General features: G+C 36.8%; 1 protein-coding gene across 5 annotated transcripts in view; it reads left to right on the top strand.

The window, feature by feature from the left end:
* DTWD2 (DTW domain containing 2) overlaps positions 1-16033 on the top strand; it is an 87939-nt gene that overhangs the window by 62025 nt on the left and 9881 nt on the right. The window contains exon 5 of one of the 5 annotated variants that reach the window (XM_061468697.1): positions 1909-2892. The exons of the other annotated variants lie outside the window; for them this stretch is intronic. Coding sequence (XP_061324681.1) covers positions 1909-1962 — 54 coding nt within the window. The 3' untranslated portion in view covers positions 1963-2892. Of the gene's footprint in view, positions 1-1908; positions 2893-16033 lie in introns of those variants that run through there. 5 annotated transcript variants of the gene reach the window in all.

Raw genomic sequence — 16033 nt, forward strand, 5'->3', positions numbered from 1 at the left:
TTCAGATGAGAAAGTGGTAGTTCTTCACCCATGTGCCAGAGCAGTTGGAATTTGTATATTTTTTGAAGTTTGGAAAGTAACTGAACAAAGTAAGGCAAGAAAAATCCATCAAGGATTAAACTATTGTTAAATGCCAAGGGATCACTTCCAGCCTGTGAGATCCCTGAGTTGTTGGAGGCTAGAAAAACATTCAGAGGAAGTATTTTATATATATATTTTATTATAGACTTCTTCTGTTTATATTTTTTCCCATTAATGACATGTAAATCTACTTTGCAAATTAAATAGTCTGTTGTGCCATCCCTCCCCCAAAAGAGAAAGTAGAAAATATAAATAGAATAAAAGATGAAATAATGTGGGGGACAGTGACACTGAGGAGATTGACACTGAGGCCCTGAAACTTGCTGGACCCTTGAGTGGGTGGTGTTAGTGTAAATGAGAAATAGCAATTGATGGTGAGAATAAGACTCCTTTCAAGAGAGAGGAGGATACGAAGTAATTTTTCCAAGAGCCTCCAATCACATCATTTTGCCATGCTAATACAACTGCTGTTGGCTCCTTCAGTACTAAAACTTGTTAAAACTGACACTCCATTGTCTTTGTTTGTTTGTTTGTTTGTTTTCTAGAGTTATTTTCTGCACAGTAGGGCTGACCTCTCCTCTGCAGATTTAATACCTACAACTTCTGTTTTATCGTTGTCTTTATGTGTGTTTGGTATAAACTAGTTTTAAAAAGACAGAAAACGGACAACGTTTTGCTCTTTTTTGTTTCCTTTCCGTACACCTACTGCTGATTTAACCAGGCTTTCTTTTTGTTTAAACTTCAGAATGATCTCTTATGTTACTTAGTCTCGTGTCTTTTTTTTTTTTTCTAACTGCTGGACTGTTTGACTTAGAAAGTCACTTCTGTGATTTTGCAGATTCTGTACTTGATCACACCCCTCATTTTATTTTAGATTTCCTCCCCAGTGCAAGCTGTGTTTCTCCAGCTGTCCCCATGTCACTCTATTTTTAGAATAACTGTTTCTTTTATTAAGGTCTTTTATCTTCATCTTATGAGAAAGCTGAAGCAAACTTTTTTGACCTCACCACCTGAAAATTCATCTTATAGAAACAATTTTGTTGCAGATTCTTTTGTGAAAGTTCTGCTATTGACAAAGGCACTTTGTAGCCACTTTCTAGTGGAGTGGTGGTTCTGCAGGGTTCATTATAAAAAGGGGATGACTATGCGTGCTTTAATTTTAGAAGCATAATTTTAAAGTTAGCTCTCAGAATTTAAGAAGAAAAATTAGGACCAGAGTTTACTTGTCTTACTCATGTGACAAATCAGTTTCATTTATTGAAAAGTTGAGTTTACTTAGAATTTTACTGTGCAGATAAAAGATGGCAGAATTGGTCCTTAGTTTAAAAATTTCATTCCATCTTTTTTCTCATATCACTGAGCAGATACTAAATATTCATGTAAGAAACTGCTCAATAGGTAGGTAGTGGCTTTCTTGCAGTCCTTAAGCCTGTGAACTTGGATGTTTGATAGTAATTTTTCCATTTACTTAAAAAGATATTTTCAATTAAGGGCAGAACCCAAGTATCTAACTACATTATCTCTGTACAGTTTGGACTTTATGTACAAGCAAGACAGTATTTCAAATTCAGGACCAGATTTGAAAATGTTAAGCTGGCATGTCCCTAAGCATTACCATTGTGGATCACATACTGTCTGCTTTAAAATTGCTTCACCAATGACATGTGGAATGCTTCTTTACTACAAATAAAAAAATAAATTAAAAAAAAAATAATTTGGAAGTCCAGGGCAGAAATCCTAATTTTTTAACCCTTTTGAAGTTAATTAGAAGTGGGATTTAAATTAGTTGACATTCTGTTAAGTAATAGTGATCAAATGTGATTATAGATGAACTTCATACAAGACTCTCAACCTGCAGTCTTTGTAGACTTACTTCCATGACATGAAACGTAACACCCTGTCCAGCATTTATTTGGATGTGAGTCAATTCCTGCTCAGTGATAAATCCCACCTGTTTGTATTTTACTGCCTTGGCAACTAGTTTGAAGTCTTCTACAATGTATACAAAAAATTCTCTTGCAAATCCTGAAACACATATTTTTTTTTTTTTTTTTTTTTGTGATGAGTCACGAATTCAGAGGCAGTAAAAGCTCCTACTGTATTATGCCAAAGGCAGTGGGAGAAGATGTGATTAACTCCTGAATCCCAAGACAAAATTCTTGTTACCTAAAGCCAGGGGATCGGTTCTTACTTTGCCATGAGGTTCCAGAGATTCCTTTCTGTCCAAAGAGAGACAGTGTCACTTCATAGAGAGGGAAAAAGAATTATGCAGAATGTAAGGGACTTACGTTCTGTATTTAAAAAAAAGCAAGGTCAAAAGTATCAGGGGAGTTGATAAAATGGATTCAAGGACTTTGTAAATCTCATGCTTAATCCATCTGACAGTTCATACATGTGTCAGTTTAGTTGTTTGCAGTTAGTTAAGCATTTGTATTTTTATAGTAACAATTATTATAGTTAGATATACACATAACTGTGAGTGAAACAGCTAAATTTGGAGTTGAAATGCTGAAGTCCCTTGGACAAGAAGTGCTTATAGCTCTGAAAAAAAGGAGTAGGTATCTTCTAGTATCTTCTTTCTTTAGTTAATATTGGGAAGTATGGGGAATTTTATTTTTATTGCAGCACATTTTTGGAAGTCCTGATAGGTGCATATGGGAGCAAAAGCAAAACACTTTTTATTCGATAGCCTGTGGTCGTCTAGAAGGTTTTGTTGTCTTGGAAAGGTAATTTCAACTTTTCTTAATACAGATTTATTCATTAGAATACAGAACCATCCTATTAATAAAAGGAATTTTTGATAATTTAATCTCAGAAAAATAAAATGAATTTTAAAATAGTTGCCAACTTCATTTCAGTAACCCTGATATGAACTGCAGGTGGATTGCCATGGGCTTATTTTTAGATAACTGTTCTACATATACATAAAACTTTTATTTTATTTTGTTTTTAATGCCATCTAAATAGTTGAAGGCTGAAGAGGAATAAAATCTTCCCCATTGTAGATTCTAGTAAAAGAGCCATGTGTGCTTTTGCAAAATTGTTAAGCTGAGAACTAATTAGGAGACAGTGGTTCTTATGAGTGTTATGGGGAATACTGTGTAGTTACATTTTCTAATGCAAAGCTGGACCTTCTGTGCTGTGCTTGATGGTCTACAGATGGCAGAATTGCTGTCATTCTTTTGGTACTATGTTCTGTGGCTAACTTAAGGAAAGTTAAGACAAATTTCCTTTAAAATAGCGGAGCCACACTGTAAGCTAATGCCATTAAACAAGTTTTGAGAAAACAGCTGCAGGAAGCTGAAGCCTGCTGTGCTGTTTCATTACTGCTGGGAATATATGAGCAGGCTTCTCTTATTTGTAGCATTATATATGTAGCTTTTCAGGTTTAAATACTATCCTGTTACACCAGAGGTATTCCTCTTTTACACAGGTCTGAATTCCTTCTTTGTAGTTATAGCACCACAGACTGGTTTGGGTTGGAAGGGACCTTAAAGCTCATCTAGTTCCAACCATGTGCCACAGGCAGGGACACCTTCCACTACACCAGGTTGCTCAGAGCCCTGCCCAGCCTGGCCTTGAATAATTCCAGGGATGAGGCATCCACAACTTCTCTGGGCAGCCTGTTCCGGTGCCTCGCTACCCTCATAGTGAAGGATAGATGACTTCTCTTTTCTAAGTAAAGTACTGGAAGTGGGGTGGTCTGATCTGTCTGTGTTGTTTACTCAGCATCAGGGTCCCCCGTTTTCCTGTCCCAGCTATTGGGGTGCCCATTTGGGACAGTAGCTTCCCAACTCTCTGGCAGTGTCCTCCCTTCCTCCACAGCCTGGGCAGCAGCTTCAAACATGGGCAGCTCAGAACTGCTGGCTGCTTGTTCTCTTAGTGGTGAGCACTTGGTCGTGCCCTCCTATTCCAACACAGTACTAGCTGGACTCCCCAGCTCTGCTAAGCGGTCCCGGTCTTCCTGTAGTGATGGCCCAGGATGCAAACCTACCAGGGCATGCACTTGAAGCAGGTCTATTGTGGAGCTGTCTGAAATTGTGTGTGACAGGGCCAGGGGCAGCAGGGCATGTCCTCCCATCAAGGTCTGCCCTGCTGCCCCATGCTACCAGAACAGTGGCAGTTAAGGATGAATGTACAACTTTTAGGTCTTCATCTCTGTGCTGAGACTTCCTCACCTTGTGAAGATTCCAAGACAAGCTCAGAAAGGCTCAGGGAGCAGCACAGTGGTGTCTCTCTGTCCAGTGGGTGAAGTGGGAAGGTGCTCCATGCCGCCAGCGTAGGAATGACTGAGGAGACATGTAATAGGTGGTGAGCTGTGGTAAATAAGGTTTTCCCTTTCAGATAGATTGCTCCAAATGGCTGGGCCTGACTGCATGGAATAGTCTGCAGGTTGCTCTCAAATGATACCAGGATTTTAGGCCCATGCACATATTCTCTTCTCTTTATCAAACAAGATAAGTTTAGGAACCCCCTGTTGCTGGAAATGCTCTTTTGCTGAAGTGCTTTCGACTCATTTAAACAAAACAAAAAGCAAAACCCTGAGGTTTTTATGATGTCTTCCTATGAATGATGGGCTGTTAGCTCAGGCATCCTAACCAGATTCTTCCTGGAGTAATTAAACATTCTCTTAAATTAAATTTCCCCTATTTTTCAAATTGAATTAAGTGTTCTTTGTTACATAGTTTTATGGCCTTGAAATGAACTGCTAAATGAACTAGAAAAAAATGTGACCTACTAGTAGGTGAGGTAAATGCTACCATATGCTTTTTTAAAAAAACTTTTTTTTTACAGCAAGTTACCCCTATTTATATGAGATCTTAGGAATTCTGCAGTAAAATGCACTATTATAAAGCTATTAAAATAGGTTGTACTTTTGCAGGTAGACGTAATGGTTTTGAGCCAAGACCTTCAGGGTTATTTGCTTACGAACTAATTTGTGACAGTAAGCTTCAGAGTTTCAAGGTACCACACAATTATTCAGCACTGTATTTATAACAGGTTCCTTTCTGCAAAGTGTGTTTACTCCTTTCTGACTGCTGCTGAGTGTAACATTCTCACTTCATGCATAAGATGGGCACAACTAAACATTCTCCAATTAGCAGACAATATAACCAGGTTGTTTGTAATTTGTAATACCATAGTACTAAAAAATACTTTATTGTCTTCATTGGAAAGGGAAGGTTTGGGAAAGGTGTTGCCAATGACAGGAAGCTATGGTCTTTGACCTCATAAACTAGTTAATTAAAAGTGTTGCTACCAGTTTATAGTTAATGTGCTGTCTGCTAAAAAGGCTCTAGAAATCTGCAATGTCAAGGTTATATGCTTTCTTGAATTCCAGTCAATGAAAGAGCATTTTAGCAATGTCAGGGGCAACTTTTTCTTACTCTTAGCTTCCAGCAGTTCAACTTGGAGGAGTGCCAGAATTATCGATACAAGATTGTCAGCATGCATAGTTGAGCAGAAGCTGAAATTAATTCTGTTTTCCAGTTGATACACAAACTGTAATGGGTACAGATATGTGAAAAGTTACATTGATGCGCTTTTTAACTAAAGTAGTTTTTGTTGTCTAGTCCCCTCGTATGTTTAGATAATAAAACTTTATCTGGAGATTTGCTGTTTTCAAGCCTAGAAGGTTGAAGGTGTAGTAGTCTATTTCTGAAAACATGTCCAAAAACTAGAATAATTTCTTTGTGGGGGCAGACAGGTATTCTAAAATGCAATCTGCCATTAGTTAGTTTCGTTCTAGATGAAGTAAAAAACTTTTTCTAGTATAGTTTGTGTTTACAGACATGAATGCAATACACTCATGTAATGCAACAGCCTGAACAACTTGGGACAGGATTACATTTAGTATAAAAACATAAATAGAAAAACATTGCATACAGAAAACACCCAGAACAAAAGAGCAAAACATCAAGAGTCACTGTTGTTATCTGGCTGTATCTTAGTTTATGCCTTTTCTGATGTTTACTTTCTGAAGTATTTTTATAAAATCTCCTATTCAGTGAGCTGAGAATGTGCAGAGAAAAATTATGTTCTTTCATCCTCAACAGTTATGGGACTTAGGCAAATGAACATACGAGGACCAAATAATAAGTAGTGCCAGGTAGTAAATACATTTTATTACAGTTTCCAATATACTCCCATTTGAATTTCTGTTTTCCTATCTGTGTTTCGTTCGTCACAATTCCAGTTTTCGTGAGTGCAAGAGAACCTAAGTAAATGGACAATGTCCAGTTTAATTCTTCAAAGGAAAGAGGGAACATGGTGTATAAAGGGTGCAGGGTAGGCAGGAGGCAAGTCAGAACCCAGGGTGACAAATGCCAGCCATTAGAAGTTACTGTGAGGAAAGCTGTAGTAACGTAGGTCCCAGGAAGTGGTATGCGTTCAACCATGGATCCTTATACTAATGGAAGAAAAATACCTTGCTTTCCTTTCACTGACTTGTTCTATAAATGTTTTTTATCTGTGTGTGTGACAATGGTGATTTTACTATTAATGCTGCAGAAAATCCTTGTTACCTGTAGGCTGTAGAAGTCTTTGTTTGTGAGTTATGTTGGTGTTTTTAAATTGTGTAATTTTTGATACAGTAAGACAAACTGAGTTCATTAAGTAAGAAGTTCATATCTTCTGCTGTATGGTGACCCGACGGATAAAGATACTCATAAAAATCTATTAAATATTCTGAAATGTTTTATGTTCACGTTTTAGCTGCTGTCTCATTACAACTAAAACATTAAAAACAAAATAATATTATGAACCCTGAAAAACAAATTTTTTAAATGCTAGGACTGGTAGAAATTGCTGTTTGAGAAGACTGAGATCAGAGGGAGAGAACTGGGAATTACTTTGGGTCAAGACTTTGTGCACAGTTGAGATATGATGCTAAGCAATCAACAGGAGTCTTTCCTTCTGACATTTACGTTAATTTGAATGACATTGGTCCACTTTGACATTTTTCTGGTCATAAGTATGTATTTATTACTTCTCAATATAGTGACATTTTCGTTGTGACTGAAAGGTCTCGGGTAGTTTGCCAGATGCCTGAACTATATGCATTTTTCACTTTTTGGTGGAAACTTTGCTTTTATTTCTCTGCTATTTCTTTCATAATTATTGTCAAATTCTTTGCCAAATATCTGAATATCCTGCTGCTAGAACAATTGAGGAGCAATTGGTAGAAAGGTTTTGTATCATTGTATCCATGCTGAAGTACTCATGGGATATGAACACTTTGTAAAAAGGCAACTGGAAATATTTTTCATTTTGATTGACCTTGCTTTAAAATAGCTAGATTAATTGAAAGCTTTTTCCTTCTTTTAATCTTTCTTTACATGTTCCCTTGTGCCTCTGCCAAAGTTTTTCTGTGGTGCTTCTTCCACTTCTTTTTCCATATCTAAGGAAGTGCTTACTAGTATTCACATATAACAAAAAAAAAAAAAACAAACATTGGAGAAAGCAGAAGTAATTAGTAGATTCCAAGGAACAATGTCATTCTGTTGATGCAACTTTTTGACAGTGAGGTATTTAATTTTCCCTTTCAGTTTTCTGATATTTGCAGGTAATTAAATGTCTGTGATAATACATGTAATTAAATTTTCTTCCTTCGTTTCATGACCCCATTCTCTAGATCTGTATTCTGCTCACTGACTGAATTTACTTGCAGCACTTTCCTATTGTATTAATTATTAAAAGAATAGCGCTGCATAAAATATTGATCTGCTGCCTGACATTCATTTTTTAAATGTTAAGAAGAGTAAGAGAAATATTACCAGAAGTAATTTCTGGATTTTTCTTTCTCTAAATGCAATAGACTACAATGCATGAAAATTAGCTAAAAATGTATAGTCATTTTATGAAGTGTCAGCCATACCCTCTACAACTTGCACAATTATTTTTGCATAACATAATGGCAGTATTAAGATATTTTATTCTTTAGTTATAGGCAAAATCCTGCAATTTCAGAACCTGAGACCTTAACCAGGTAGTATTTCAATTAATTGTGAAAAATATGTAGTGCAAATATGACTAGATCAGTACTGTCTTCTGTTACATCTTAGCTTTTTTCCCCTTACAATTTCACTGTTAGCTTTTTCTGTGTGTTTTTTTTTGTTTTTTTTTTTTTTAGCTCAATATTTATGTCATCTGGGTCAGTCTCAGGCTGCCTTCTTTTACAGGAATTTGAAGTATTATATTTAGAACTACAGCTTGTTTGCACTTGGACTTTATTTCAGTTATTTGTTGTAACTGAAGACCATACTATTTTTCTTTCTTTTAAGTATATCAAGGGCCTCTGCTTTTCTTTTATTTCTTTCTTTTTGGTAGTTCTTCTTGTGCTTGTAAATATTCATACAAGAAACACAGGGGAAATAGCGAAGGGAACGTTGATTCTCTTTTATCCCTATATGTAAGAGAGATTGTCATAATTCTTGTTTGCTTTTTTCTACTTAACCATATCCATAGCTTTTTTAGATACACATCGCAAAAAAATATCAGAAAGAAGATTCACTTCTTATCTCCAGTAACAGCACTTACCATTCCTGATACGGTCTCCAGCTTCTCCAGCATCCCTTCCTCCACCTTTCAAAGTGCTTGACTGTACTGGGTAAATATCATCATACTGATAGAGACCTTCAAGCTCAAAGAAGGAAGGTAGGCAGCTTGCCTAAAGCTGTACTCTGATATAGTGAGCTCAGTTTATTTTCTGACATCAAGTCCAATGTCTTGTCTTCCAGGGAAGCAGAAGACGTTCATAAAAACTTTCTTCAGTTTTCTTGCAACACTAGAGGCTGAAACTTGTCTGTCACTGTCAGCAGCCTGGTTTTGGCATCTTAAGAAATGCCATTTTAAATAACTTTTACCGGTGAAGATTTTCATTAATGTAAAAGTTTGTGTTACTTATCTAGTAAGTTACTTAGTTTCTGCAGAAACTAAGCAACAAAGCAATACTGCAGAGATTGGTTACTGAAGTGTAGGCCAGAATATTCTGTTTTCTGGCTTGATAAATAAATAAATAAATAAATGTTCTCAGGTTTATTTTCTAAACTTCTTTTGGGGACAAATACTTTCTGCATATTATACATTTTCCATGCATGGTGTAAGTGATGACAAACATTGGGGGAAATTGTTTAAAAATTTGGTGATTCCATAATTTTACTCCTTCCACATTATATGTAACATTAAGGATTTAGGGTATGCAGACGGGCATAAGCATCTGAAATAACTTTCAAAAGCACTGCTTACTTTGGTGATACTTCTAAACTATGAAAGTCTGCAGGTGTTGCTGATACTGTATTTGACAGTCTAAAGAGTTGGCAATTTTATTTGATTTTGCAAGATGTGACAAGTGCTAAACTGTTGAATTCTCTTAGCATCTTTGGGAAGATGCTAAAAAATTTGAGTTCTGACAAAAATGTAGTGACAGATTCCTGGTGAAAACACTTCAGAAATGATTGCGTAGGCAGAAGGGCCTGATGTAAATAGTTTTATAAAACAAATGAAGTGTTAAGGAGGCCACTGCAAAATATTCTATGTTTTGTGTAGATCTTTGATTTCATAGTACATTAAAGAAATATATAGCCTAAGGAATTATTGTGTAGTTGTTGGACTTTCTCAAAACAATCTGCATATGTGGTACTAAATATTTTGAATTACCAGGTTCTCCTACAAGAGAAATTGTAGTTTGGAAAGTGAATTTAACCTTAACTTCATATAGTATCGTATCTAAAGATGATTAATATAAACATATAGATTAGATCACAGATTCATTAAGAAAAGTGAGGTATCTGTTTTGGTGGATGTTTTTTAGATTTAGTAGGTATTTAGCTTGCAATTCTTTCAACTAGTTAATAAATGCAAGTGTCAAGGTTATGTATCAAATTCTCCAGTCTTTGCACAAGCTAAATTATTATGTGAGAAAGTTGTCTTCTGCAGATAAATAATAGTATCAGTAATGTTTTCTTTGTTTATAGTGCTTTTTTCTGCCCTGGTTCATTTATCACAATTTTTGCATGTGAAAAATATTTTGTTATCTTGAACAATCATGAGAGCTTTGTGTTTATTCTGATTTACTTTTTAGAGGCAGTATTTCCTTCTTAACGTTCATTGCTTTCTTGCCCAGCTCTTGGGAAAGAATATCTATTGAAGGAATTTGGCTGAATTTCTTTAGGAGCACTCTAAAAACTTAAAGTTTGGCAGGGGTGAGGTAGATAAGGTACCTGTACTTGTGATTTTTTTGCCAAACTTCTTCTTTTTCTCGCTCCCCAGAAATGTGGAATGTGGTATAAGAAGTTCTGTCTGTGAAGGACATAGTCCTTTTGTGATTTAATTTCTTTTCCTGTCAATCAACTATGTCTAAAAATGCATGTAAAAAACACAGTAGAGAAATACTGTATACAATCAGAGTTATCCTCATTAAAAATATATTTTAAAAAAGAGGTCCGAATATTGTGAAACATTAAAAATATTTTTTCCCAGAATATACTTGTGGCATTCTCAAATATTTATATATATATCAAATTACAGGATATTTATTTTCTTCCAAACCTGTTTATATAGTAACAGGAAAGAGACTTAATGAAATACAGAGGTGACGTTTTTAAAAGAGGTGTCATTTGACGTAGTCACGGAACAAAGAGACATTGTGTAGGATTATATGCAGATGATGAGCCTTAGCTCATTCAGTGGGTAGTTCTGCTGATTTCTTTTGGGACATTTATCCTTAGCATGTAATATCCCATAGCATTAGTATCTGTTTCTCATATTGTTTGGTTAATACAAAGAAAGGGCATTCTCAAAAGTGCATAAAAGTTAATATATTTTCATACATTAATTGATGAAAGAAATTCTGACACTGCTATTACATGGGTGTAAGGGGTGTAAGAAGATTTCTGGGTTTGAACTGTGAAAGAGCTAATTTGCATTGCAGTTCTGAATTGAGGTTCTTCTGCACAGGCTGAGAGGATCCTAAGTAGATAGAACATACACACAGCCACTGCTCAGCAGAAGCAATTATGCTTCTCTTGCCACGGTGGAATATTACATGTTTGCAGCAGTTCCCATTATAGCAGCAGTGAGATATCCTGAGGCTTGTAATGATGACTCTGGAATGTCACCTGGTGCCATAATTTGCCTGAGAGGAATGATTTGTGGGATACCCAAAAAGAAAATTTTTGGGAGTTCATTGGAAATTGTCAAAGAGAATATGCAGAATATGTTGCATTTTGTAGAAATTGAACAAATTTCTTGAAGTGTACCTGAAAGTCACAGTATAATTTATGAGCTGTTTCACCATTTACATGGAACATATACAGGAGCATCATATGCCTAAATATTCAGTCAAAAGATATGCATGTCTCTGGACAGAGGTTTTTGTGACATCTGTGTACTCTTTCAGGCTATCCATTTGTCACAGTTGCATGGCAGTTTTTCCCTCCAGTATTTAGAAACAGAGTGCTCTTAAGATGTCACTTCACATTAAAGCCAAAATTTGGAACAAAATAACTTACTTATATTCTTGATTTAAATTTCAGTATCATTGTGAGATTAAATTTACTCATACAGTCTTCTCTGTCACAAAGGTAATTATGTTTAACTGCATGAAATCTCTATAACATTTGGAAAATAGTTTGATTTGGCTTACAGGTAAAAGGTCCTTGTGCCAGCTGGATACTTGAGTGAAAGATCTTTCCCATGTCTGGCTCCATTTTGTCTGATGTTGTCTGTGCAGTAGCGCACAGAGAATGGTCTTCTCCTTCAGTACCTTAAAAACAAATTTTTCTTAGTTTCTAGAATGATGGCCAAGATGGCATGATGTAGTTATACTCTTGCTGGGGGTTTTGTGCATTTTGAGTTCCTTCAAAAAATGGCTTATCTGGAAGATATTTGTCAAAATAGCAGTACATATGAACAGTAACTTTTGCCTATATTAAGCAGCATGACGGATGGTACTTGCTTTCTTAATTCTCTTAGGGTTGATCAAATTAATTTCCAAACAGAAATTTGGATTTTATAAGGATACTATCAATGTAAGTAAAGGAGGAGTGGATCTTAAAGTACATGCTTGTTTTTTTCATGGAAGCCACAGAAGGTTATGCTGTTCCTCTGCCAGTTTTGAGATGCCTGTAGTCTAATTGCAGTAAACAGGACAGACAAAACAAAGAACTATTGAGTGTGTTTGTGTGAGACAGGTGTACTGACTTAATATACTTTCTGTGCACTGTTTTCCAAGTACAGTTTTGCAAAATGGTGGATACTGTTTAGAGAGTAAAGCTAGTACGAGTAATGATGGAGAAATCAGCACAGAGATGGTAAAAGGATAAAGATAGTGGCATTAAGGAGAGGACTGAGGATAGCACTTAGAGCATTCTGCAGGAGCTTTAGTCCTGATACTTAAAAGTGTAAATCAGTTGCCTGTTTTTACTGACTTAAATATTTGAAATTTCAAACAGCTGGTCTTTGACCTCATCAAGGCAACACATTTGCTTCTGTCAGTTCTGAACAGCTGAACAGGATCAGCTGGGTTGCCCCTTGCCTGGAGCATCCCTAGAGAGGGCCCTGGAAGAACTCTGAAACCCTGAGAAATACTGAAGATGCAGTATTTCTACTGTGGTTCAACTCCTTTGTAAATGCTCAAAGGCTGTAGCATTTGCTAAGAGGGTGTCTGTTAGTAGAGGAGACGGTGTTTATTAAGTTAATGTACCAGTTATGGAGAATTGCTGACATTCAAGCTGTTGGAAACCATGAGTTACACGTAAAAATGAAACTTGATAGTATGTGTTGCTTCATGCTTCTAATGGCTTGGAAACTAAGCCCCCAAACTCCTTTGCACTTACAAAGAGAATAGATACACTGATTTCAGTGTCCTGGCTAAATTCCAGTAATTTCATTCAGCTTATCTAAATTCTGGTCTCTAGTTTGAATTAGTTGTGATAGTTTCCATCTTCTGTCTATTACTATTGTTTATTTTGCTGAGTGGTGTTAAATAGGTTGCTTTTTTTTTCAAGTTGACATTGCTGAGTAACTGATTCCTAAATGTGCATATCGTTTGCAAATAGCTGACAGTTAAAGAGAAAAAAAGAAAATTATTGTATCATAGTATCCTTATATACTTATCATTTTATGGAGAAGTGGCTATGAAACATCATGATTGTTGTTTTGAAATGCACTTAAATAGGGTATTTGTAGGTACTTATTCTGAGTTTTTGAAGTTTAAATGGTAAATGATCAGATTTTGTTTACATGAACTGAGGAGGAACAGTTCTGTAACTTGTAATTAAGCTTGTTCAGCAGGATTTAAGATAAGCAGGTAACAGACAATTTATTCATCTAGGTAGTGCAGCAGTTTTCATGAGGCTGATGCAATACCTGAAACTGTTGACTCCACAAAGGCAAGGCAAGTTTTAGATCTGCTGGCTGAAAATGAGGGAGGTCATTTCCCTACCCAGTGATGTTTGAGAACAGTAAATATTTCTTATATCTAGGCTTTTTTTTTTTTTTTCAAGGAGACGTCTGAAATTCTTCCCGTGTCTGAAATACATATTAGGTATATTAGTTCATCTAGGTTTCTATATTGTTTTGGCTTTATCTTACCATTCAGTATATGCTCTAAATTGTTGGTGCTCCTCATTTTGTGTTTTCCAGTGAGTGTATTAGCTTCTGATAGACAGTCATTTGGTGAGTCTGTACAATTTGTGATAGACAAAGGGTACCCTGACTGTGTTTCAGGTGACTAAAGATCACTGTTTACATACTATGCCACTCTGGAGTCAAGAATAGGGTAAATGTGTGCTTGTTGAAAGAAGCCAAAGAGACAAATTGGCAGGGAGTTGACCTGGTCAGGTGTTCAACCTCTGATCACCATCACTGTGCTGTCTATGGTATTTTCACCTCACGCCAGTGAATATGTAATTTTTTGGAAAAATGGATGGGGACCACTTGTTTCCATACTCTCTCAGTCTTCCCAGGAAGTAACAAATTTGGTTGCTGCTGCTGTTGCTCTTAGAAATAGAGTTGGTGTTTTGTATATTGTCAGCTGTTCTGAGAGCTATACTTAGACTTTTTGGCTCCACAGTGTAAGGTGGTGTGCAGGCAGCTTCTCTTCCATGGAGGCTGTCTTGAAATCATGAGTAATTTCCCTTTTCTTTGGAATGCTGATGATCTTAAAAGTTTGTAAAGATAAGACCTAATAAATGAAATACAAAAACTGACAGGTAGAACTATTTCCAGCCACCTCCTTAATACACTGTTGTCCATGTCTGAAAAGGGGGAAGCCAGTGTGCCTACAGGTAGTCCATGAGGTATTTTCAATTTCTGTAGAGACTCTGTCAAGAATGTGGCTGCCAGCTGTTGAGGAAAAGTGTGGATATGTGCCTTCTCTGCTGTTCAGGATACTCGCTGAAGAACCCATGAACAGAGTTTACCCTGTGTTTTAATACCTCGACAGGAATTTCTAAGTAGGGACTAAAACCATAGGTCTCTGTATTCTTGAAATAACTAGCTTTCCTACTCTATCATGATGGAGATCCATATCTGGTACCAGTAAAGGGAGCATAAAAACAAAGCAAACCTTGAGGAACAACAAATACAAATATTTATTTCAATTTAATTTTCTTTTGCGTTTCATTGCATACACAGATGTCCAAATTCTACATTTTCTTTCCTAAATAAATTTATTCTCTTTTGATTTTTCAATACCAAATTGAAGAAGGTATGATAAATCTTATTATGTATCCACTAGCTTCATTCTTAAATCTGCCCTGGATCTATTCCATAGAAGATGGGCTAAATTTGCCGTTGAATATCCAATAACTATTAATATCTTTCATACAATAGATAAAGATTCTACAGTATTCCTATAAATTAAAGATCTTATGATGGTCTTCCAGTAGAGTGTAATAGCAAGTATAATCTGCTAATGAGATGCTAGGTATAAATTTACTTTTTTTTTAGACAGTCAGCATACAGAGCTAGAAACTAAAGACCCTGAGTTTGCAGACAAATCAACTTTTTCAACTACCTTGGCTTTCAATATTTAATATCAGGTTTGATTTTATAGTAAGTAATAGGCATTCACTGAGTAATTTGTCAGACGTTGTGCCAATTCATTTGCAGAAATATGCTGAGTAGATGCAGAAAATAAAAATGAGTTTTAAGTGGAGATGACCACTGAATTTGCAGTACCATTAATACCTGTAACCATTACTTTCAAATATCTAAGAATAGTAAGTATGTTCAAGAAGTTTGTGCTGCAGTTTGCGCAGGCAGGGTGAGTGGGCAGGTGAGTGTGCAAGTGAGTGGGATGGTGAGCACTCACCTCATGACCAGGATCTCTGGTGGCCAGCGGTGGTCAGTGTAGGCGCCCAGACAGAGCCGATGAGACGGGAGGCTGCAGGGCAGAGCTCGGGGTGTCGAGAGTGCCTGCACTGTTCTCTTGAGGCGGTGCACAATGGGCAGGGCTGCACTCATTGCACCCTGTTGGAGGCCCTCCTGCAGCAGGGGCTGAGCTGTGGGACACTGTCAATAGGCTAAAAAGATGTCAGGGAGGCTGAGAGGAAGCAGGACTGCTTACTCCGCGCCCAAACTGTCCATTGTAGCTCATGGAGGAAAGAAGGAGGCCGCTAACCCAGGAAGCTGGGAACTAGTTAACAAAAAAGACAACAAAAAAAAGGAGGAAGAGAACAATTAAAAGCAAGGGGCTTCCTCCTAAATCTCATGTGCCCACCCAGAACCGCTTCGCAGTTCTGCAGGGGGGTAATGAGGAAACACACACCAGCACATGAACAACCGGCTGATGCACCGGTAAAGAAGATCGCTAATAGTGCTGCCAGGAAAAAGCAATGGGTCACAGTAGTAGGGGGCTCTACTTTGAAAGGCACAGAGGCACCCACCTGTCAGCCTGACCCGGTCTCAAGGAAGGTGTGTTGCCTACTAAAGGCTCAGATCAGGGATG

This window comes from Pezoporus flaviventris, unplaced genomic scaffold (genome assembly GCF_033815535.1).
Source record: "Pezoporus flaviventris isolate CSIRO_AGI_PZ_B2104156 unplaced genomic scaffold, CSIRO_AGI_Pfla_v1 ptg000050l, whole genome shotgun sequence".
Lineage (NCBI taxonomy): Eukaryota > Metazoa > Chordata > Aves > Psittaciformes > Psittacidae > Pezoporus > Pezoporus flaviventris.